General features: G+C 44.7%; 1 protein-coding gene across 12 annotated transcripts in view; it reads right to left on the bottom strand.

Annotated features, from left to right (window-relative positions):
• The window catches only part of IL1R1 (interleukin 1 receptor type 1), a 122173-nt gene that overhangs the window by 13713 nt on the left and 85694 nt on the right, over positions 1-22766 (bottom strand). For 10 of the 12 annotated variants that reach the window (XM_058278246.2, XM_058278250.2, XM_058278245.2 and 7 more), the window contains 4 exons: positions 12846-12922; positions 5749-5815; positions 651-885; positions 347-536 (listed from right to left, as the gene is read on the bottom strand). In XM_058278246.2, the coding sequence (XP_058134229.1) occupies positions 347-536; positions 651-885; positions 5749-5809 (486 nt within the window). In that variant the 5' untranslated portion in view covers positions 5810-5815; positions 12846-12922. Of the gene's footprint in view, positions 1-346; positions 537-650; positions 886-5748; positions 5816-12845; positions 12923-21643; positions 21767-22538; positions 22742-22766 lie in introns of all 12 variants that reach the window. The other 2 variants (XM_058278249.1, XM_004473630.5) reach the window with 1 other exon arrangement.

Raw genomic sequence — 22766 nt, 5'->3', positions numbered from 1 at the left:
ATAAACCACAAAATAATAGATTTTAATATGTATTTATTCCCTAAATACCTTAAATTTATTATCAGCATCCTCTCTAAATGTCTTTTATATCTATTAATGGTATTACTTTTCTCAATTTTATTTTAAACTACAGTAAATAAAAACAAATAAGATTTTAGCTAAACTTCAAATGAAATATATATTTACAGTCGTATCATTCTTTTTAAATGTCCTTGTAAGTTTCACCACTTAAAAGGAAAAAGAACACGCACAATAAAAGGCATTTTGCAGACTCATCCTACTGTTCATGACAGAAAACTAGTTTACTTGCTGGAAAAGTAAAATGCCATACTTCAACTAAAATTACCTTATACCATTGTATTTGGGGGAACTGATTATTTTCATCCTTAAAAAAATTCATAAAAGGGCACACAATTTTTCCATCTTCTGAAATGGGTAGTTTCTGGGGGAATGTAGCTTGTGCACTATAACACAAGTTAGGCTCATTTTCCACAATTTTTGCAGTTATTTTAGTTCTGAGGCAGTAAGTAGAATTTCTGAAATAAAACAAAGTAGGGGAATTAGGCACTATTAAAAGACAATCATTTTTGTCTGTAAGTACGGTAGGGCCCTGGAACTTGTGTTTGTAACATAGTACCTCCCTTCCTTACCTCACCACACAATAGTAATGTCCTGAATCCTCCACCTTAGCAGGAACAAACCAAATTTTATTTTGGTGCTGATGAATCCTGGTGTCTTGTTGCATAGAAATAAGTGTCTTGTTGTCACTTTCATACCACATTATAGTGAATTTGTCTGTATCCACTTTAGGAAGACACGAACGAACATCAATTTCATTTGCAGAGAAAACTGAAATTATTTCTTCTTCACGATAGATGCATTCATCTTTAACAGGAGAAAAGGGGAAGTAACTTGCATAAAAATATTGTCAATGTTTCCTATGTTTCTTAGTGTAATATCATATATACATATATTAATTACAAATACACCAATTAATATTGTATAAGAAGGCTTTACAGCCTCACAATTCATAGCATTATTTTTGGGATCTGAAAAATTTATACTCAAGTTCACCTGCATCACTACTACCCAGGTGCCCTTGGGCAAGTAATTTAACCATCTCATTCTGTCTTTACTCATCTAAAAAAGGGGGATAATATAAGAGGAGAGATTTTATTTTGGATTTACTCTGTCACCTGAAAAAAAAGACAAAGTACATGAAACCAGGATATTCACGACATTGAAGATCAGGGAACAAAGATTAGAGATCCTAGCTAGACAGGGAAAAAAGGAACGAAGGAATTAAGTCCTACAATTGTCTTTTTTTTTTTTTTTCAATTTATTTTATTTAATTCCCCCCCCTCCCCCGGTTGTCTGTTCTCTGTGTCTATTTGCTGCATTTTGTTTCTTTGTCCGCTTCTGTTGTCATCAGCGGCACGGGAAGTGTGGGCGGCGCCATTCCTGGGCAGGCTGCACTTTCTTTCACGCTGGGCGGCTCTCCTTACGGGGCGCACTCCTTGCACGTGGGGCTCCCCTACGCGGGGAACACCCCTGCGTGGCAGGGGACTCCTTTCGCGCATCAGCACTGCGCATGGGCCAGCTCCACACGGGTCATTGACATACTGCCTGGAAAGAGATTCTTGGCCATGACACAGCAAAGAGGAAACAACACAGGCAAAGCCCAATGTTCACGCTGAGTTGGCAAGACAGAGCTGGGTAGAATAGGAGTTTGTAAGGCAGACTACCAAAGAGGTGAGGAATGCAGAGAAGAGAGCTTTGGGAACCTCCACAGATGCCTGCTTGAATCATCAGCCAGTGCTGAGCAGTATAAGCATATAAGGAAACTGCCCAAGGGCAGGGTGATAACCACCCAAAAGGATTAGAGGGAATTGCACCCAGAGCACACACAATGCAGGGGATAATTGCTGTTCCCAACAGCCAGAAAGGAAAGCCTCATTCATCACAGGGCTACAAGCAGAGTGCTATGAAGGGTTCTGCCTTAGCTGTGGGGAAAAATGAGCCTAGATGAAACCTTATGGTGTTGTCTAATAAAGCCCTAAAAACAAAACCGGAAAGGCTCCAACTATTCCCAAATAGCAATTATGTGGCAGAACAAAGCTCAAGAACATTTTTAGGATTACAAAAATTTCCAGGACACAGCACAGTAAAATCTATTATTTCTAGCATCCAGTTAAAAATTACCAGGCATACAAAAAGCAGGAACAACAAACAATCAGGAAGAAAAATCTATCAATCAAAACCATTCCAGAAATGACACAGATTATGGAATTAATAGACAAGGAAATTATTACTACTGTTTGCCATTTATTCAAAATGCTAGAGAAAAGATCAAACATGTTAATAGAAACATGAAAGATTTTTTATAAGACCAAAACCAAACTTCTAGAGATAAAGTCTCAGAGTTTAAAAATACATTGTATTGGATTGACAGTAGATTCAACATTGCAGAAGAAAAGATTAGTGAACTTGAAAATATAGTATTAGAAACTATCAAAAGAAAAATAACAGTAAAACTGAACAAAGCATGTTAGCTATGGGACGATATTAATACATATAATATGAATCCCTGAAAAAGAGGAGAGGGAGGGGGAAACAAAAAATATTTCAAGAAATACTGGCTGAAATTTTTCAAAATTTGATGAAAATTATACATCCTCAGCCTCCAAAATCACAATGAACGCCAAAAGCAAGTAACATGAAGAAATCTATACCAAACACATCATCATCAAATTATTTGAAGCCAGTGATAAAGGAAAAATTATATTAGTAGTCAGAGGAAAAAAAGATGCATTTCTTACAGAGGAACAAAGACAAAAATGATGATGTCTTCCTGTCAGAAACAATATAAAATCTCTAAAGCGTTTAACACCTTTAAAGTACTAAAAGAAAATAAATGTTAACCTATGATTCTATATCCAGTGACAATATCTTTCAAAAATGAAGACAAAATAAAGATTTTTTTCAGATATATAAGGCTAGTAGACCTGCACTATAAGAAATAGGTAAGGAAGTCTTTCAAAAATAAGAAACAGTACCAGATGAAAAACGGATCTACACAAAGCAGTGAAAAGCTCCAGAAATGGTAAGTCTGTGGGTAATTATACAATATTTCATCTTATTATTTACACTTATTTAAATATAATTGAATGTTTAAAGCAAAAATAACAATCTGAGATTACGATAGAACAGAACAGAACAGAATATAATATGAGGTTTATAACACAAAAATAAGTAAAATGCATAGAAACAAAAAGGCAAAGTTTAAGAGGTAAGCCATGTTATAGTTTGTTTAATACTATAGATGAAATGGTATAATATCACTTGAAGGTACATAGTGATAAGTTAAAATTATATAAATTTTATAATTTATAATTGTATACAGCATACAGCAGTCATAAAAATGCAATAAACTATTGTGACTAACAAGTCAAAAAGGAGGTAAAATGGGATTATAAAAATTCTCAATCAATAAGGTAGCAAAGGGAAGCAGACTTGGCCCAGCGGTTAGGGCATCCGTCTACCACATGGGAGGTCCATGGTTCAAACCCCGGGCCTCCTTGACCCGTGTGGAGCTGGCCATGCGCAGTGCTGATGCGCACAAGGAGTGCCGCGTACAGGAGCCCCATAAGGAGAGCCACCCAGCGCAAAAGAAATTTCAGCCTGCCCAGGAATGGCGCCACACACACGGAGAGCTGACACGACAAGAAGACATAATAAAAAGAGACACAGATTCCCGTGCCTCTGACAACAGCAGAAGTGGACAAAAAGAACACGCAGCAAATGGACACAGAGAACAGACAACCAGGGCGGGGGAAGGGGAAAGAAATAAATAAAAATAAAATCTTAAAAAAAAAAAAATAAAGCAGCAAAGAAACGAAAATTTAACAAAGAACTGATGGGAAAAATGTAAAACAAAATGGAAAAATCACAGAATTAAATCCAAACATATTAACAATCACAATTAAAATGTATATGGTCTAAATATTCCTACTGAAAGGCAGAGATTGTCAGATCAGATGAAAAAAGCAAGAGCTAACTACATGCTACCTATCATATATACACATACTTTAAATATAAAGACACAGACAGGTTATAAAGTAAAAGAAAAGAAAAGAAAAAGAAACACTGTGCTAATACTAATCAAAAGAAAGCTTGAGTGGCTGTTATGAGTCAAAGTAAATTTTACAGTAATTAACTATTACCAGGGATAAAAAGGGTCAAAATTAATAATGATAAAGGAGTAAATCATACAGAGGAACATAATAATCCTAAATGTTTAAGTACCTAATAACAATGCTTCAAAACACATGAAGCAAAAACTTATAGAACTGATAGGAGAGAGAAATTCACAATTATACTCAGAAATTTCAATATCCCCCCACAATAATTGATAGCAAAGCAGAAAAATTAGAAAGGTAATCAGAAATGATACCGAAGATTTGAGCAACATTATAAATCAGTTAGACACAACTGCTATTTATAAAACATTTTGCCCAACAATGGCAAAAGACATTCTTTTTAAATACATGCAAAATGCTTACTAAGATATCCTATACTCCTGCCCAAAACCTAAGACTCAAAAGGATTCAAATCAGAAAAGTATGCCCTCTAATGACAATTAAATTAAATTAGAAATCAATAACAGACAGATACCTAGGAAACCCCCACAGATTTGAAAACTAAATAACACTTAAGTAACTTATATGGCAAGTATATATACATATTTTTTTGATATGTATATATTTCTCAAAAAGGAGATTAGAAAGTATTTTAACCTGAATAATAAAGAAAATGGAGTAAGTGAAAACTTGTGGGATGCAATTATAGCAGTACTTGGAGGGTAAGTCGAAATGCCTATATGACTCTCAAAGCAACGACTTTAACTTCTACCTTAAGAAACTAGAAAGCAAAGAACAAATTACATGCAAAGTAAGTAAATATAGGAAATAATATAGTTGAGAGCAGAAATAAATGAAATAAAAAACAGAAAACAATAAAGAAAATCAATAAAATTAATAAATTTCTAGTTAGACTTGTGAGGAAAAAATAAAAGGGTAATAAGGGAATATTATCAATAACTTCATGCAAATGAACTCAACTCAGATGAAATGGGCAAATTCCTTCACTATATTACATAACATATATTTATTTATCTAAAGTATTCGCTATCTCTCCTACAGGAACATAAACTCCACGCAGTCGGGTATTTTTGTCTGTATTGTTATTCACTGATGTATCTGCAGCACCTAGTGCCTGGCACATGGTAAGGGTTCAGTAAGAAGGGGGTGAGGGTGGGGGGGAAGCAAGAAGGAAGAAATAAAAAGAGAAAATAAAGAATTCTCTTCAGTATTTTCCAGCTGTAGGTTCATAAAGAATAGGTTTAACACCTTTTCCAAATAAAAGTCAAATTTCCCAGAGCATGTTCTTTAATAGGCAAAAGGGCAGAAACAGACATTCAAAGAGCTAGAGTTTAGCTTCTGCTCTGGAACTAGCTGCATGACCTCGAGGCTCTCAACCGTCCTGGCTCAGTTTCCAGGCTGTAAAGGGAGAGAGCGAGCACTGCAGATGCTGAGAGGAGCTTCTGGCAGTGCGGGTCTGACTACGACGCTGTGCACTGGAATTCCACAGTAAACAGTAATAAAAACGACCATTTTAGATACGTTTTTAAATTTCTTCTAAACAATAGGTTTTTTAGCAGACGAGAATACAAGGAAATATTTAACTTACCAGCCTCAAGATAAGAAATCAGTAGAGCTATGAAACAAACAAGTCTGGGTAGCACTTTCATATTCTCCTGAGAAAATGGAGAAAAGGAAGAAAGACAAAAGTAAAAAATGTTACCATTCCAAAAGTTTCTAGAAATAAATACACTGACAACCTCCTGCCTCCACCCTCACCCCCAAGTCACACTGATGGATTTGGTCTCTCTATCTCACTAAAGTGATCATGTATAGCTTCTAGTAGAAATTAAGGGTGGGAAGATGAAGATTTTTAACAGAATTGGCAACAAACATCACAACCTAAGATTTCTTAAATCTCCATTACCTGCCCCAATACACATTTCTAGTTCAAATCCCACTTAAATTTCCTCTGAAATCTATCTATGCAACATCTAAAGTTCTACTCATTAGATCCTATTCATTAGCTCCTAAACCAGCTTGCCTCTGCTTACACGGATTTGTTCCTCATATGGAATGTATCCTGCTACCGGCATCCACTTGCAAAACTCTCTCCACTTCTAGGTCTAACTCAAAAGCCACCTGTTCATTTTATAATGCAAGATCTAAATGTTTGCACAAAATGATACAGCAACATAGAAATGCACAGAAAAGGCCAAAAGAAATTATTACAATATATTAAAATTGGCTGGTAAACGTAATGTAAACCATGGGCTATAGTTAACAGTACAATTACAAAAGTTTTCTTTTATCAGTTGTCACAAATGAACCACACAAAGGCAAGGGGTTAATAATAGGGTAGTATATGGAAACTCTGAGTTTTAAGCATGATTTTTCTGTAAAACTACAACTTCTCTAAATCAAATTCAGATGTTTCTTGTGGTTGGGTGGCTTTCCCCCCTCTCCTTTTACTTTCTAAAATTTCTCCAATAAATATGGATTAATTTTATCACAAAGAAAAATACCTCAAACTCCATGGTCACCTTCAGCAGGTATTGGCTACATTATTAAAGTGAGAGCTAGTGTAGCAGCTTGATATGGCTATGAATTCCAAAAATAGATATTGGATTATGTTTGTAATCTGATCTGTACCCGGGCATGATTGAGTTATGATTAAGGCGTTGAGTCTCCACCCCTTGGTGGGTGTGGACTCACAGGTAAAAGGTATGACAAAGGACAGAGTTGAGGGTTTTCTGATGTTGGAGTTTGATGCTGAAGACTTAAGCTGGAGCCCCAGGAAGTCAGCACACAGAGGAAAGAGAAGCCAGCCCCAGGAAGAGAGGAACCCTGAGCCCAGAGAGAAGTAAGACCCTGGAAGGGAGGAACCCAGGAAGCCTGAACCTTCGCAGCCGTCAGCAGCCGTCTTGCTCCAACATGTGAAAATAGACTTTGGTGAGGGAAGTAACTTATGCTTCATGGCCTGGTATCTGTAAGCTCCTACCCCACATAAATACCCTTTATAAAAACCAGCCGCTTTCTGGTATTTTGCATCAGCACCCCTTTGGCTGGTTAACACAGCTAGAAACTTAGTCCTTTAATTACATCCCCCTGGGGGATCAGATTAGCCTCCTGCCCAATACTGCAAGAACATATTCATTGCCTTATCAACAAAACAAAGTCACTAAAATAATATGAAATTTTAGTGAATGCAAAAAAACCACTCAATTTTTCCTACCTTTGTAAACATCTAAAGCCCAAGTCAAGTTCATGTTCAGTATAACCTCTTTCCCTTCCTAAATGTACCTGTCATCATTTGATCCTGAATGGGGAAATGTGCAACAACTATACACAGTAAGTTCCAGACCCATATAACCAGCCAACTGCTGCACAAACCCACCTGATGGCCCACAGGCACCTCAAACTCAACAGGGCCAGAACCAAACTCATTTTCCCTCCCATCAAACTGGAGTGGTTTCCTGTCCTCCACCGCAAGGACAGGCATGGCACTGCCCAGCATCTGCCATGTACCTGCTCAGCTCCAACACTTGCCATTCCCCGGATTAATTATGGAAGCAGGCTCCTTGTTGGTCTCCCTGCCTATAGATGTCTTCCAGTCAACTCAAAGAGCCTCTAAACTACCAGTCCACCAAATTATCTGTCCAAGCCCCTTCCCTGGCTCCCCGGGTGCCCAAACCTGCAGCGAAGCACACAGATTCTCTGTGCTTGGGCTCTGGCTTAGCCCTCCAGACTCGACCTCCCCTCCATACTTTTGCGGGTTCCCCAGCCTTGGAGACTTTGCCTATGCCACTCCCTCTTCCTTCCACCTGGCCAGCTCCCATTTTCATCAAGTCTCCGTCCCAGGTCACCAAGCTCCCCACTGCCCGGGGAGCCTCCTGGGTCTCCACAGCCACCTGCGCTTTTACCCATGACTTCACAGCCATGCAAGGGCAGGAACCCTGGTGAGGGCAGGAACGGCGACCTGCTTAGCATGTGCCCACAGCGTCTAGCACTGTGCCTGGGATGCGGCCATCCTTGATCCATCCTTGTGGAATACATGGGGAAAAAAAGAACCAAAGAAGCAGTTATCCCTCCATCCAACTTCAGGCTCAAGGTCCAGGGCAGACCACCTAACTTCACACTTTGGAAAAAATGTGCATTTTAATTTTTCCCAGGACATTCAATTTGCCTATCTTCTTATCTGTGACTATAACAAAGAGACAAACAAAATATTTTAATGGAGACATCACTAATTCCGGCTCTACTAACGACATGCAATCATTTAAGAATTAGCTGGAAAATGTTCAGTTTAACAAGTTACATAAAAGGTATAAAAGATGTTAACAATGTGCATTTTAAATCAATGCCAAAAAAAAGACTTCCTAAGCATACCAGCCACAGCCATTTGCTTAGAACGTATTCAGCTCACAGTAGTAGGAGGAGGATTCCTAAACCTGTTCAAGCCTCAAGATGTACCTGAGAGTAGTAAAACTGCATTCCTTAAGTAGCCGGTAATTCTGAGATTTTATTAATGTGAATTGGCCTTCTCCCAAATTAGCCTTTTTTAATGGTATTATTACCACATTGGCCTCTAAATGACATTTAGACTATTGAACAAGATAGAAGGTTTTGGAGCACTGAATCCTGGTTCATTACCTGTTTCGGTGAGAATATGGGAATGCATTGTAAGAAAGGAAAAAAAGAGTTAAAATGTTTCCCAATTACCAGTTTCAGGTGAATTGATTACTGACATTAGTGTATCAAAAACAAATAGGGGCAGTTTTGAAATCAAGTGAACATCTGCCAGTTGTCGATTCATTTAATTACAAGACCTGCTTGTTTGAGTATTAGGCGGGGGAGAAAAAAAGGAAGGTACCAGCTTGAAGCTAAGTTAACTGTGGACAGGGTCCCACTCATCATATGCACAACGCAGCGTGGCCTGATTCTACAGGGTCGTGTGGTCTTGGACATGGCAGTCCCTGGGCCACAGTCTCCTCACCTGTCCAAGACGGCTGATGAGCAGATGATTCAGGGCCCTTCCTGCTCTAACACTGTACAAAACCGAGATGGCCAAACCCCATGATCTGTGTGTTCCTTCACCTGCCCCAGAACTGCACCGAGAAAAAGTGGGGCAGTGGGAGCAGCCCCTTCCCCTCAGCAGCAGCCTTTGGCTCGGAGCCTTGGACTCGGGGTTAATGGTCACAAAATCTAAGGGAGTGAGGACACCTGATGAGAAGGAGATAAAACCCAAACACGACCAACGAAAATCAACACAGGAATTCCCAGGCCCGACCAGCCTTCAGAGTGTCACGAGTCGAAAGGCTGTTCCAGTCTGGTGGCCCTGCACAAACATTCATGTGCCACTCCATGACCTGCAGGGGGCCAGCGCCAGAGACAAAAATAGAAGAAAAAGTGGGCCTGGTCCCTCAGAGAGTCACAATTCAGGCATTTAGCCCAGGAACTCGAGAGAGACGTTTTTATAGGCCCCGGGGATAAAGGCCCAGCCTATGTGCTCCGTTTCCTGATTCGACAAAAAGGGGGTGACGAAAGTCTTTGTCACTGAGGGTTGTTGTGAGAATTAAGTGAGTCGTCCCATAGTAAGGGTTTACAACAGTGTCTGGCAAATGGCCAGTGCTCAAATGATCACTGTCAGCAAATCACTTCCTGCTCTAATATAAATATAAGCATTGGTAAAATGCTTTCTGAATCCACTCATTTCTTGATTCAAACACTTCCACACTCAACAATTACATACTGGATACCTTCTAAATGCCAGCCCTGGGAACCGGGAACAAAAATGTGAATAATGAGCCAGCACCTAGATGAAGGAGCTCATCAGCCAGCAGGGAAAATGGGCGTATGGGCAGTTACACCGAGTGTGGGGGCCCTGGGGCGTGACGGGGGCACAGGGACCAAGACCTGGGGAGGTCCCTGGAGGGGGTGGGGCCTGAACGCACGTGGGCAGGGGAGGAGGGCGGTACAGAGAGGCGCGGGCAGCACCGCGCTGCTGGAGGATGGGCCAAGGGTGGAGGCCCAGGGCAGGCCTGCAGAGGCCACGAGTGCCAAGACAGTGTGGGCTGCAACTTGTAGGTGGCAGAGAACCCCACAAAGGTTTTCAGCCTTGGGGTAAGCTACATCAGATGCTCAGTTTTGATAGAAATTGGCACCTGTGTGGAATATATACACAAGGGGACGCAGGGAGATACGGGAAGCTGCTGCAGAGGTCAGAGGAGAGAGGATGAGGGGGAAGCAGCCAGCAGGACGGGAAGTACAGAAAGGGGGGAAGCAGAACTGGTGGCTGGCTGTGGGCAGGGATTCAAGGCAGCAGGACGTGCCAGCCCCGGTCCACTGAGGTGGGGACCAGGGAGGAGGTCCAGGTGAGAAAGTTGGGTTCAGGTACCTAGAGACAGCCAGGAGGAGGTGCCCCACGGGTGCCAGGCTCAGCACCACTGGGCCAGTCGGGAGGAGGTGCCCCGCGGGTGCCAGGCTCAGCACCACTGGGTCAGCCGGGAGGAGGTGCCCCGCGGGTGCCAGGCTCAGCACCACTGGGCCCAGTGGGAGGAGGTGCCCCGCGGGTGCCAGGCTCAGCACCACTGGGCCCAGTGGGAGGAGGTGCCCCGCGGGTGCCAGGCTCAGCACCACTGGGCCCAGCCGGGAGGAGGTGCCCCGCGGGTGCCAGGCTCGGCACCACTGGGCCCAGCCGGGAGGAGGTGCCCCGCGGGTGCCAGGCTCAGCACCACTGGGCCAGTCGGGAGGAGGTGCCCCGCGGGTGCCAGGCTCAGCACCACTGGGCCCAGCCGGGAGGAGGTGCCCCGCGGGTGCCAGGCTCAGCACCACTGGGCCCAGATGGGAGGAGGTACCCCGCGGGTGCCAGGCTCGGCACCACTGGGCCCAGCCGGGAGGAGGTGCCCCGCGGGTGCCAGGCTCAGCACCACTGGGCCCAGATGGGAGGAGGTACCCCGCGGGTGCCAGGCTCGGCACCACTGGGCCCAGTGGGAGGAGGTGCCCCGCGGGTGCCAGGCTCAGCACCACTGGGCCCAGTGGGAGGAGGTGCCCCGTGGGTGCCAGGCTCAGCACCACTGGGTCAGTCGGGAGGAGGTGCCCCGCGGGTGCCAGGCTCAGCACCACTGGGCCCAGCCGGGAGGAGGTGCCCCGCGGGTGCCAGGCTCAGCACCACTGGGCCCAGCCGGGAGGAGGTGCCCCGCGGGTGCCAGGCTCAGCACCACTGGGCCCAGCGGGAGGAGGTGCCCCGCGGGTGCCAGGCTCAGTACCACTGGGCCCAGTCGGGAGGAGGTGCCCCGCGGGTGCCAGGCTCAGCACCACTGGGCCAGTCGGGAGGAGGTGCCCCGCGGGTGCCAGGCTCAGCACCACTGGGCCCAGCCGGGAGGAGGTGCCCCGCGGGTGCCAGGCTCAGCACCACTGAGCCCAGCCGGGAGGAGGTGCCCCGCGGGTGCCAGGCTCAGCACCACTGGGCCAGTCGGGAGGAGGTGCCCTGCGGGTGCCAGGCTCAGCACCACTGGGCCCAGCCAGGAGGAGGTGCCCCGCGGGTGCCAGGCTCGGCACCACTGGGCCCAGCCGGGAGGAGGTGCCCCGCGGGTGCCAGGCTCAGCACCACTGGGCCCAGTCGGGAGGAGGTGCCCTGCGGGTGCCAGGCTCAGCACCACTGGGCCCAGCCAGGAGGAGGTGCCCCGCGGGTGCCAGGCTCAGCACCACTGGGCCCAGCCGGGAGGAGGTGCCCCGCGGGTGCCAGGCTCAGCACCACTGGGCCCAGTCGGGAGGAGGTGCCCCGCGGGTGCCAGGCTCAGCACCACTGGGTCCCAGCCGGGAGGAGGTGCCCCGCGGGTGCCAGGCTCAGCACCACTGGGCCCAGTCGGGAGGAGGTGCCCTGCGGGTGCCAGGCTCAGCACCACTGGGCCCAGCCAGGAGGAGGTGCCCCGCGGGTGCCAGGCTCGGCACCACTGGGCCCAGCCGGGAGGAGGTGCCCCGCGGGTGCCAGGCTCAGTACCACTGGGCCCAGTCGGGAGGAGGTGCCCCGCGGGTGCCAGGCTCAGCACCACTGGGTCCCAGCCGGGAGGAGGTGCCCCGCGGGTGCCAGGCTCAGCACCACTGGGCCCAGTCGGGAGGAGGTGCCCCGCGGGTGCCAGGCTCAGCACCACTGGGCCAGTCGGGAGGAGGTGCCCCGCGGGTGCCAGGCTCAGCACCACTGGGCCCAGCCGGGAGGAGGTGCCCCACGGGTGCCAGGCTCAGCACCACTGGGCCAGCCGGGAGGAGGTGCCCTGCGGGTGCCAGGCTCAGCACCACTGGGTCCCAAGTGTCCTGGGACTAGTGGGCAGTGTTGTCTCCAAGAGAAATCGAGAATGGAGTGTGAGTTGAAAGTTACTTACAAGCAGACAGTGAGGCCTGCAAGGTGCTGGACTGGGAGAGATTAGACCTGAGCTGGGACCATCGTCCCCCAGGTCACAGCTGTGGGGAGAGCGGACATGCAGAGACGTGACCCTGGGAAGCTGGGTACACCGTGGCTCGTAAAGGGGTCAGAGAGCCTTTAAAGACCTGGTAAGGCCATGGAGCTGATCCCAAGAACAGTATACCAGCAGCAATAAAATGTGCTTTGCACACAGTGGGGGGCTTTTCTAGGACGACCTGAAGTAAAGGCTGGGGCCTGCAGCTGCTTAGAAGCAAAGGCCAGTGGCTCCAGGGTGAACGTGTTACCTCGGAGAACTCCTTTCCTTGCGCTAAGAGGGCCCGTTTCTCAGGAGCAAGTTGCCATCTTCAAGGGGCACATCCACCTAGAAAAGGGAGAACAAACATGAGAGTAAACATGAACACAGAGGCCTGCAAGGTGTGAGAGAACAGCAGCAATCACATCAATGCCCAGAAATGGTGCCAAATGCCCACAAGCAGATTTGGCTCAACTGATAGAGCATCTGCCTACCACATGGGAGGTCCAGGGTTCAAACCCAGGGCCTCTTGACCCATGTGGTGAGCTGGCCCATGCGCAGTGCTGATGCATACAAGGAGTGCAGTGCCACGCAGGGGTGTCCCCCACATAGGGTAGCCCCACGCGCAAGGAGTGCGCCCCGTAAGGAGAGCCACCCGGTGCAAAAAAAGTGCAGCCAGCCCAGGAATGGCATCGCACACATGGAGAGCTAATGCAGCAAGATGATGCAACAAAAAGAGACACAGATTTCTGGTGCCGCTGACAAGAATGCAAGCAGACACAGAAAGAATGCACAGCGAATGGACACAGAGAGCAGACAATGGGGGGGGGGGGGAAGGGGAGAAAAATAAATTAAAAATCTTTTTAAAAAATTAGTTGAATGTTTAAAAAGTGTATGTTGCCAGGACTTTCACACAGAACACATTCAGAAAATCAAAGCAGTGTTTAGGAATATCGAGGGTGGTAACCACAAGATATTTTTGGTTAAACAAATGCATCCGGCCCTTTGCTACACATGGGGATGCAGGAATGACTAAAACCACCTCTGAGGATCTCATGGCTTAATGAATTCAGAAAACAAAAGCACGGGCATCGTCATAGAGAAATGTTCACGATGCCAGAAAAATTAACAGGTCTTTTCCAGAACAGGCATGCTCATTTTCCGAGCCCTCGCTCTTCGTTATGTCAATTTTATTAATATACTTGCATCCCAAATTATACAATTTCAAATAACTTCATAAAAGCTGAGTTGTGACCACCATGCTGGTATGTTCTGTAGACATTTCACCATTTTACCATTCCTTCACCTGATTCTGTAGTTTTCTTTGAGTATTTTGGAGTCTAATTTTTTCCCTTCAGAACTTAAACGTTCTCTTAGGTTTTTGGAAAGCTGGTAAGGCATAAGGACAAGGTCTTTTTATGCCCAATGGATAAAAGAGCCTGATGAATTCAAGGCTAAACGTTTTGCATAGATTAGATTTCTACCAGCTGTTCATTTTAAACTAATAAGAAAGTACACGGCGTAATTATTAAAGTATAAAATGTGCAGTGGCTTAACAATATGACGAGCAAAAGAGCACAAAGTCAACTATGCCCAGATCTTCTTGTACCCAGTCCTAGGACAGTGCCTTCCCAAGCCCCCTTAGTGTGCTCCAAAAACAACTACAGCTGGTGGGAATTACAGTGATAAAGTCTCGGAGAAATTAATAGAATGGGGGAGGCAAAGAAGGAAGGGCAAGAGAGAAAATTTCTTTGGAAGGCCCAGTAAATCTTTCGCAAAGAAATTCCACTCCCCAAACTGCCCCAACTCTCCCTCATCCTCTTTTCCTCAGAATCTTTACACTCACTGCCTCCACTTCTGAGTTACATGGAAATACAGCTTATTTTTTTAATAAAATTTAATGAAGGATAGCATTCATTCATGAACATACTTGTTGGGTATAGTAAAAGACGTGAATTTACAAAACAAGCATGCACATCCTCACACAAGGCTCCCACACATCTCCCCACCACCAACACACTTCTTGCATTCTTAACACCCTATTTTAGAATTACATATGTGTTACTTTTCATGAGAATGTTCTCATATTTGTCCTGTTAACCACAGTCCAACTTCCACCACTGGATTCCCTGTGTTAAACATCCAGTGCTTTATTCAGTCCATTCAAAAGAAACACTCAACAGCTCTCGTTTTCAAGAAGCAACCCAATTAAAAAGGAAAAATCCCATACAACCTTATAAGCCCCTACTATTGTGCCTTAGAATTGAAATAATTATCTTCTTGCCATTGCTGCAAAATATTACATACTACTGTTAACTATCATCCATAAGTTACACTAGTTGTAATTTTCCCATACATCACCTAATTCTTAGCACTTTGTAAAAGAGCATTCTTATATTTATTATACTATTAACCACAATCTTCATCTACCACCAAAATCACTGTTATACATTCCTAAATTATTCACTAGTTTCTAATCAATTGACATTTACAGCCAAGCTACCCCCTTTCAGCCAAAATCACATTTATAAATCAGTGTTAATTACACTTACCATACTGTTACTATCAACTCTACTCATTTCCACTTTTACAGTTAAACTTAGTAATGCTACGTACATAAAACGTCAGCTCCCATTCTCAACCCACCTTCTATTTCCTAGTATCTATATGCTAGAGTTTAACTTGTTTATTCATCATATTTACTTCGTATTACTGAAACCATATAGTATTCATCCTTTTGTGTCTGTCTTCTCTCACTCAACATAATATGCTCTAAGCTCATCCATGTTATCATATGCATCCCAATTTCATTTCCTCTTACAGCTGTACAGTATTCCACTGTATGACTATAACAGATTTTGTTTATCCATTCATCAGGTGATGGATACTTGGACTGGTTCCATATTTCAGTTCTGAAATATTCTAGTAAGGGATTGCTGGATCATATGGCAGTTCTATATCCCGCTTCTTGAGGTACTGCCAAACTGTCTTCCAAGACGCTGCACCATTCTACATTCCCACCAGCAGTGAAGGAGTGTCCCTGTTTCTCCGCATCCTCTCCAGCACTTGTAGTTTTGTTTTTGTGAAATGGTATCTCATTGTACTTTTGAGCTGCATTTCCCTAAAAGGTAGTGATGGTGAGCATTTTTTCATGTGCTTATTGACCATGTGTATTTCCATTTTGGAAAAATATCTATTCAAGTCTTTTGCCCATTTTTTAATTGGGTTTTTGCTTGTCTTTTTATCATTGGGTTGTATGGTCTCTTTACATGACCTGGATATCAAACCCTTATCAGATATGTGGTTTCCAAATACTTTCTCCCATTGAATAGGCTGCCTTTTTACTTTCTTGACAAAGTTTTTTGAAGAACAGAAGTGTTTAATTTTGAGGAAGTTCCCTTTATCTATTCTTTCTTTCATTGCTTGTGCTTTAGGTCTAAGGTTTAAGAAACTATCACTTACCACTAGATCATGAAGATATCTCCCTACATTTTCTTCTAGGAGTTTTATGGTTGTAGCTTTTAGTTTTAGGTCCTTGATCCATTCTTGAGTTAATTTTTGTATAAGGTGTAAGATAAGGGTCCTCTTTCTTTCTTTTGGATATGGATATCCAGTTCTCCCAGCAGACTGTTCTGGCCTAGCTGGGTGGGCTGGACAGGCCTGTCAAAAATCACTTCACTGTAGATGTAAAGGTCTGTTTCTGAGTTCTCAATTAAGTTCCATTGGTCAATCTCTCTGTCTTTATGCCAGTACCTTGCTGGGTTTTTTTGTTGTTGTTTTTACCACTGTAGCTAAGTAATATGCCTTAAAGTTAAGAAGTGAGAGTCTTCCAATTCCATTCTTTTTTTTTTAAGATATTTTTGGCTCTCTGGAGCCCCAAACTATTCCGAATAAATTTAATAATTGCTTTTTCCAATTCTGCAAAAAAGAATATTGGGATTTTTATAGGGATTCATTGAATCTGTAAGTCAGTTTGGGTAGAACTGACATCTTAATGATATTTAGTCTTCCAGTCCATGAACACAAAATACCCTTCCATTTATTTAAGTCTTCTTTGGTTTCTTTTAGCAGTGTTTTCTGGAATGTTTTTCCCGATTCCCTCCTAAGACTATCAGTAATATATAGAAACGCTACTGATTTTTGCATATTAATCTTGTATCCAGCCCCTTTGCTGAATGCTAATCTGGCTTCTTTGCTCACTACTCCTCTGAAATGCCCAAGCCATCCCCTACTTCCCAGTCTCTCAAGTCAAAGGACATTTTTCAGTCTGTTTTACTTGCCATTTGTGCATCACCTGACCCTACCAGACACTCCCTCTTTCTTGACACTCTATAATGGGAGGAGGGTCACCCCTCACAAACACGCTCACTCTCTTACTTTTATCTTCCAAGTTGCTGGCTGATTCCTTCTCCACCTCTTCTCCTTACTCTGTAAACAATGTGATTTTTACCCCTGTCGTGGCTGCAGTGCTTTCCGGATCTGTAAGGCAATTCTGCTGTTCTTAGTCTGGCAGCTTCTTCTGTGACTTCTGACCTGCCCTGAGCTCATTCTGGCCAGAGGCCTCTCCCCGCTGCCCTTGCAGACCTCCCCCCACCCATCTTCCTCAAAGTCACAAGTGCTGAGTCACCGGGGCTCAGGCTTCTGACTCTGGCAGCATTGAGTGGCTTCCACGGTTGTCTGGCTTGAGACTACCTGGGCCAGGGGAGACAGCAGAACAGAGCAGTCTCTCCTTTCTCCCACACCCTGGGCCACAAGCAGGTTCCTCGAGGAGGGTCCTATCCTACACATCTTCCATGTAGTAAGTGCTCAAAAAATATTCATAGAAGGAAGGGGAGAGGGAAAGAAGAGTTCCCTGAACCCACCAACCCATCTTTGCATTCAGAGTCTCGAGGGACAAAAAACTGGGTTGAATCAGACAAAAAGAAAAAAGATGGAATATGGGTATTGATGTGCATCAGAGATTAGAAGTGTAGGAGGAACTGTTATGAGAGAACACTACCAAGGAGTCTGCAAGGAGCTCGTGTCTGGATGGCTGGAGGAAGTGTTGGGGGTTGAGAATGACTCTGAATAGAGAGAGCAATAGTAACAGGGCTAGAGATCAAGACATGGTAATGCCAGAAATAATACTAGGTAAATAAAACTTTCCTTATTCCGAGACTACTTAACTGTGTCAGTGGTGGTTTTATTTAAAAAAATGTTTTAGGGAAGCAGACTTGGCCCAGTGGTTAGGGCGTCTGCCTACCACATGGGAGGTCCGCAGTTCAAACCCCAGGCCTCCCTGACCCGTGTGCAGCTGGCCCATGCGCAGTGCTGATGTGCGCAAAGAGTGCCCTGCCACACAGGGGTGTCCCCCGCGTAGGGGAGCCCCACGTGCAGAGTGTGCCCCGTAAGGAGAGCTACCCAGTGTGAAAGAAGGTGCAGCCTGCCCAGGAATGGCGCCGTACACACGGAGAGCTGATGCAGCAAGGTGACACAGCAAAAAGAAACACAGATTCCCGTGCCGCTGATAAGGATAGAAGCGGTCACAGAAGAACACACAGTGAATGGACACAGAGAGCAGACAACGGGGGGTTGGGGGGGAAAGGGAGAGAAATAAATAAAAAATAAATTTTAAAAAAAGTTTCATAGTAATATTCAAAATATTCCTTTAGAGTGAAAATAACCCCAATGTCCATCAACAGATGAATGGATAAACAGTGTGTGGTCTCTCCGTACAATGGAATATTATCTGGCCATAAAAAGAAAGGCAGTCCTGATAAATGCTATGCTACGACACGGAGGAACCTTCAAAACATCAAGGTAAATGAAAGAAGCCATAGCCAAAGGGACAAATATTGTGATTCCACTTTTCTGAACTATCTAGAATAAACAAATCCATAGAGACAGAAGTAGATTAGAGGTTACCAGGAGACAGGAGAGAGGAGGGTGGGAAGCATTGCTTAAAGGCTGCAGTGCTTCTGTTTGGGGTGACGAAAACATTCTGGTACTGGACGATGATGATGGTCACACAACACTGTGAATGTAATCGGTGCCACCGTACACTTAAAAATGGTTAAAATGGCAATTTTTACCTTTCTTATTTATTTTACCACAATAAGATTTTTAAAGATAGAAAATGTACGGACAGAAAATACCAGCAATAAGAAGTCCCAGGTCCATTCCACCGTGTTATTTTTTAGATTGCATGTTCCGCATACAACATAATTATTAAGAAAAGGGGAAGGATTCATTCAGACAGTCAATTAGTGACTGTGTACTTTCGTGCAATGAACTCTGCAGCACAGATGAAATTTCCTGGGCTTGCTACATCCTCTCTGCAACAGCAACCACCCCACAGCAGAGGCGCAGCAGTGCAGGGCTGGGGGCCACCAGAGCCCTCAGAATTGTCATCCCAACCCTAGTGGCCTTGTCCATTGGCTGCGGCGCTCCATGACGGGAAAACAGTTGGGCAGCTCGGCTTTATATAACTATCACATTAAAAAGCTGGTGATCGTTAAGGGGGTCTAGAGGACAGCTCCCCTAGTTTTGGTGACTGCCACATATTTGCAAACAGCCAATCACAATATGATTACAACAGCTCAGGGAACACACATACAAAGCTTCTTTTTTATTTAAGATAAAATGAAAAGCACATGTGAGGCATAAAACAGTTTCCTTCTAGACCCAGAATGGGAAATTGCAAAGTGAGCTGAATTCCACAGGCACTAATTAAGCACGTGGAGAAACTATGAACGTATGGCCCCCTTCAAACCAATGCCCACTTCCAGGAAGGGCTGGCTTCGCCCATTAGACCCTCCTGTCACTCTGCAAGAATTCTACACCCAGTGCCGGTGCAAGAAAAGAGACAGCCAGAGGACAGACAGACTGGCCCAAGAACCCAAGCATCTTCCCCAAGGCCGGGGGCCCTTAGGCACGAGAAGGGGATATTTTTCCCACTTGGTGGCCACATCACAACTATTAAACGCCTTCTTCTAGAGGAATGTTCCACAACCTTGAGGAATTTCCTTCTTATTCCTGAGGAATTCCCCACATTGTGAATCCTGCCTTCAACACAGAAGCCAGACACGGGATGAAGGCTGCTGCCGCGGTCACACTCTGTGGGACATCAGAAGGTCATATGGAAAAAATAAAAATAAAATAAAAAGGATGTCATAGGGAGCACAGGCCTGGGACAGGCACCTCTCTGGCCTGGGCTGAAGGGAAATCCTCCAGCATGCCAAACCCATGCAGAAACCCAAGGAAAGAGGGGTCAGCAGTGGGTGACTTTAACTTCTTCCAGGAACCCGAAGTAGCCATACCCAAATCCGAAATTTAAAAGGAATCCTAACCATACTTTCCACACTTTTGCTTCAAATCAACTCACTCTTCTACCTTCATACTGAGGGTCTCATAAACACACTCCCTGCCTCTTCTGAATGTGGGCATACATGCATATTTGACCCAATGGAGAAATAGAGAATTGGACTCCAATTAATGTGGCTATAACTGCTAAAGGGACTGTGGATAAGTCCCCAGGAAAAGCAAGGCCTAATGCAGACTTTACAGCTCATGAAATGTCACAAGCTACACATGCCACTGAAAATGAGTGGAAGCATGGGGAATGGGCTACGATATTCAAACTACATTCATGATTTTGACTTTCATCTCTTGCTCCTTTATCCTACAGACTCAAACACCTATGAATGGACATTCACCAACATTTTTAAGAGGCAAATATTAGTTTTACAGACAAAAAGAAATTTACTTCTAAAGCCACAGAACCACGTGCTTATGGAAAAGACTTTAGAATTCTGAACTTATTCAAGCCCTTGTTTCTTAAAGTAGAATCCATAAATCCCCAAGAAGCTGGAGACCACCAAAGAACTCAGAGTTTATCTTTCTGGGGTATGAATTTTACCCAAATATTTTTTTGGTGGGAAATTATTTTTATAGTAAAGCAAACATGGCTATATTATGGAGTGGGTAAAAAGAAAAGTCTCCAAGAACTAAGATTTTTTAAAAATATGAGGCATCAAAGAAATGTCCCTGAGGCAATGGACCTTGGAATGCTGGGTTAAGCATTCACTCTCTACTTTCCACCACAGGCCCTTGGGTGGGAAAATGTGAGAGGCACTGTCCTAAGGCAATGTCCATAGTCAACACTATTCTGTCCCAATCATGAGAAATTAAACCCTCAGGGACTCATGAACTCACATCCACTGGGCAAGACAGACAGAGCAACTAAACCACAGCTACTGAGGAGCTCCCCAGGGACAGCTCCACACAAGTAGGGAAGGAGAATTTGGAAATGAGCACAGAGGAGAATGGATGACACCACGGTGGGCTACAAAGGGTGCACGGAGGATCAAGAACACACAGAAATCCTAAAAGCCCACCGTGCCTGATGGACAACTACCAGGGAAAAGCTCTACACAGACAGGAGCAAAAAACCGTTCCCATGGCCATCAACAGAAACTCGCTCATCGCCTCAGAAACCCCCTGAAGAAACACAGAAACTTCAGCTATATTCCTATTAGAAGAGCAATCTGAAAGTCTGGCTAGGAGTAGACTTATCTAGATTATTTACCCTTATAAACAGGAGGAGGAAAGCTTTTTGCGTCGAGTGTGCAAAATGAGATGAGGATAAAAACTGCCGCAGAGGTTTCAGGGCTCTTCTTAAATCTAAATCATTCGCTGGTGTAGACACAAAGTCACAAGGTTTCAACTAAGGCACAAAGGTTTCAAGTCCAAAGGGGAACCTGAGGCCCAGAAAGACGTGATTACAAGATGGCTACAAACAGGAAGGTGGGCTAGACCCAAGCTTCTCGACGGCGAAGCTGGAGTTGGACAACTTCACCACTTTGTCCCTAAGGGCCCCTTGACAACAGGAACCAGAATCTATACACAGGACTGGACTCTGTCCCCTGATCCCCCTGCTTTCCCATCACCCCACCTCACCCTTTCCACCTTCTCTGGGCCTCCCACACAGCTCTGCTCCAGGCACTCGCTAGAGGTCAGGAGCAGAGGCCACTACCACAGAGGAGCTGTCAAAAAGTTGACCGTGAGAGAAAGAGATTGATTTCTGCATACCCAGAGCACTGGGCAGGGAAGCACAGTGCTGTTTCTCAAACTGGAATCTCCGGATGGAGTCTCAGAGGACTAAGCGTCCACTACAGGAACGTTTCCATTGTTTTCACTTCCACGGTTTTTCTACTGAGGACAAATTAGCATACAGTGAAACACATAAGTCCTAAGTGTATGATTCAATCACTTTTGACAATTGTATATACACCATTTCCATCAGCCCCCAAAATCCCCCATGTCCCTTTGTGGTCACCACCCACTGCACAGGGCAACCACGGCTCTGATTTCTCTCACCAAATCTATAATCTGTGATCCTTTAACAATTAACGTAGGTATATTCTGGATAGTTAACTTATAACCTCGCAATGCCCTGTTATTTTAGGGCCCACATTGCATTTGTGCTTTGAGCAGTGATTCTCAATGGGGAAGGTATGGCCCCTAACAGTGAATTTCAGAAATTTGGGGGAAGGGGACACTTTCAGTGATTGCAACAATACCTTCAGAGAGGAGACCATGGATGCTAGGCATCCTGCACTGTGCAAGACCATTCCACCCAACGAAAGCTTGTCCTGCCTTCAGCATGACTTCCCAGTGACCCACAGACTTTCATGCCAATGAAGATCGTATTTATAATTTTTGGAACCTGGCACCTAACACCATTCTACACTTATATAAAAAATATTGTCGGCACAATTTTCATACATTTTAAGTTTTCCAGGAGACACACAGCTGTGCCTGTCAGGTTTCATCCCACTGCCTGCAATAGAGTGTTGAGTTGGCTCTACTTTAGACCCACCTGGGGAACTTTAGAAATACTAATTCCTGCCCCGTATTAGCTCACCTCTGCCAAAACAAATACCACACAATGGGTTGGTTTAACAACAGGAATTTACTGGCTCACGGTTTCAGAGGCTGGAAGACTTGCTTCCTTCTAGAGGATCGGTATCTTCTGACTGGCAAACAGTTTTGGGGGTTCCTTGGCTTTTCCATCACGTGGCAATGCACATGGAGGCATCTTCTCCTTCCTCTTCTGTGCTCTGTTGACTTCCAGCTTCTTTTTTTTTTTTTAAGTACATCTGAAAACTGTTTATCATCTACAAAGCACTGAAAATAATATCCATCAGATCCC

Source organism: Dasypus novemcinctus, chromosome 17, assembly GCF_030445035.2.
Source record: "Dasypus novemcinctus isolate mDasNov1 chromosome 17, mDasNov1.1.hap2, whole genome shotgun sequence".
In the NCBI taxonomy this organism is placed as follows: Eukaryota; Metazoa; Chordata; class Mammalia; order Cingulata; family Dasypodidae; genus Dasypus; species Dasypus novemcinctus.
Note: the sequence above shows the minus strand (reverse complement) of the source record. Positions and strands in the feature narration are given on the sequence as shown.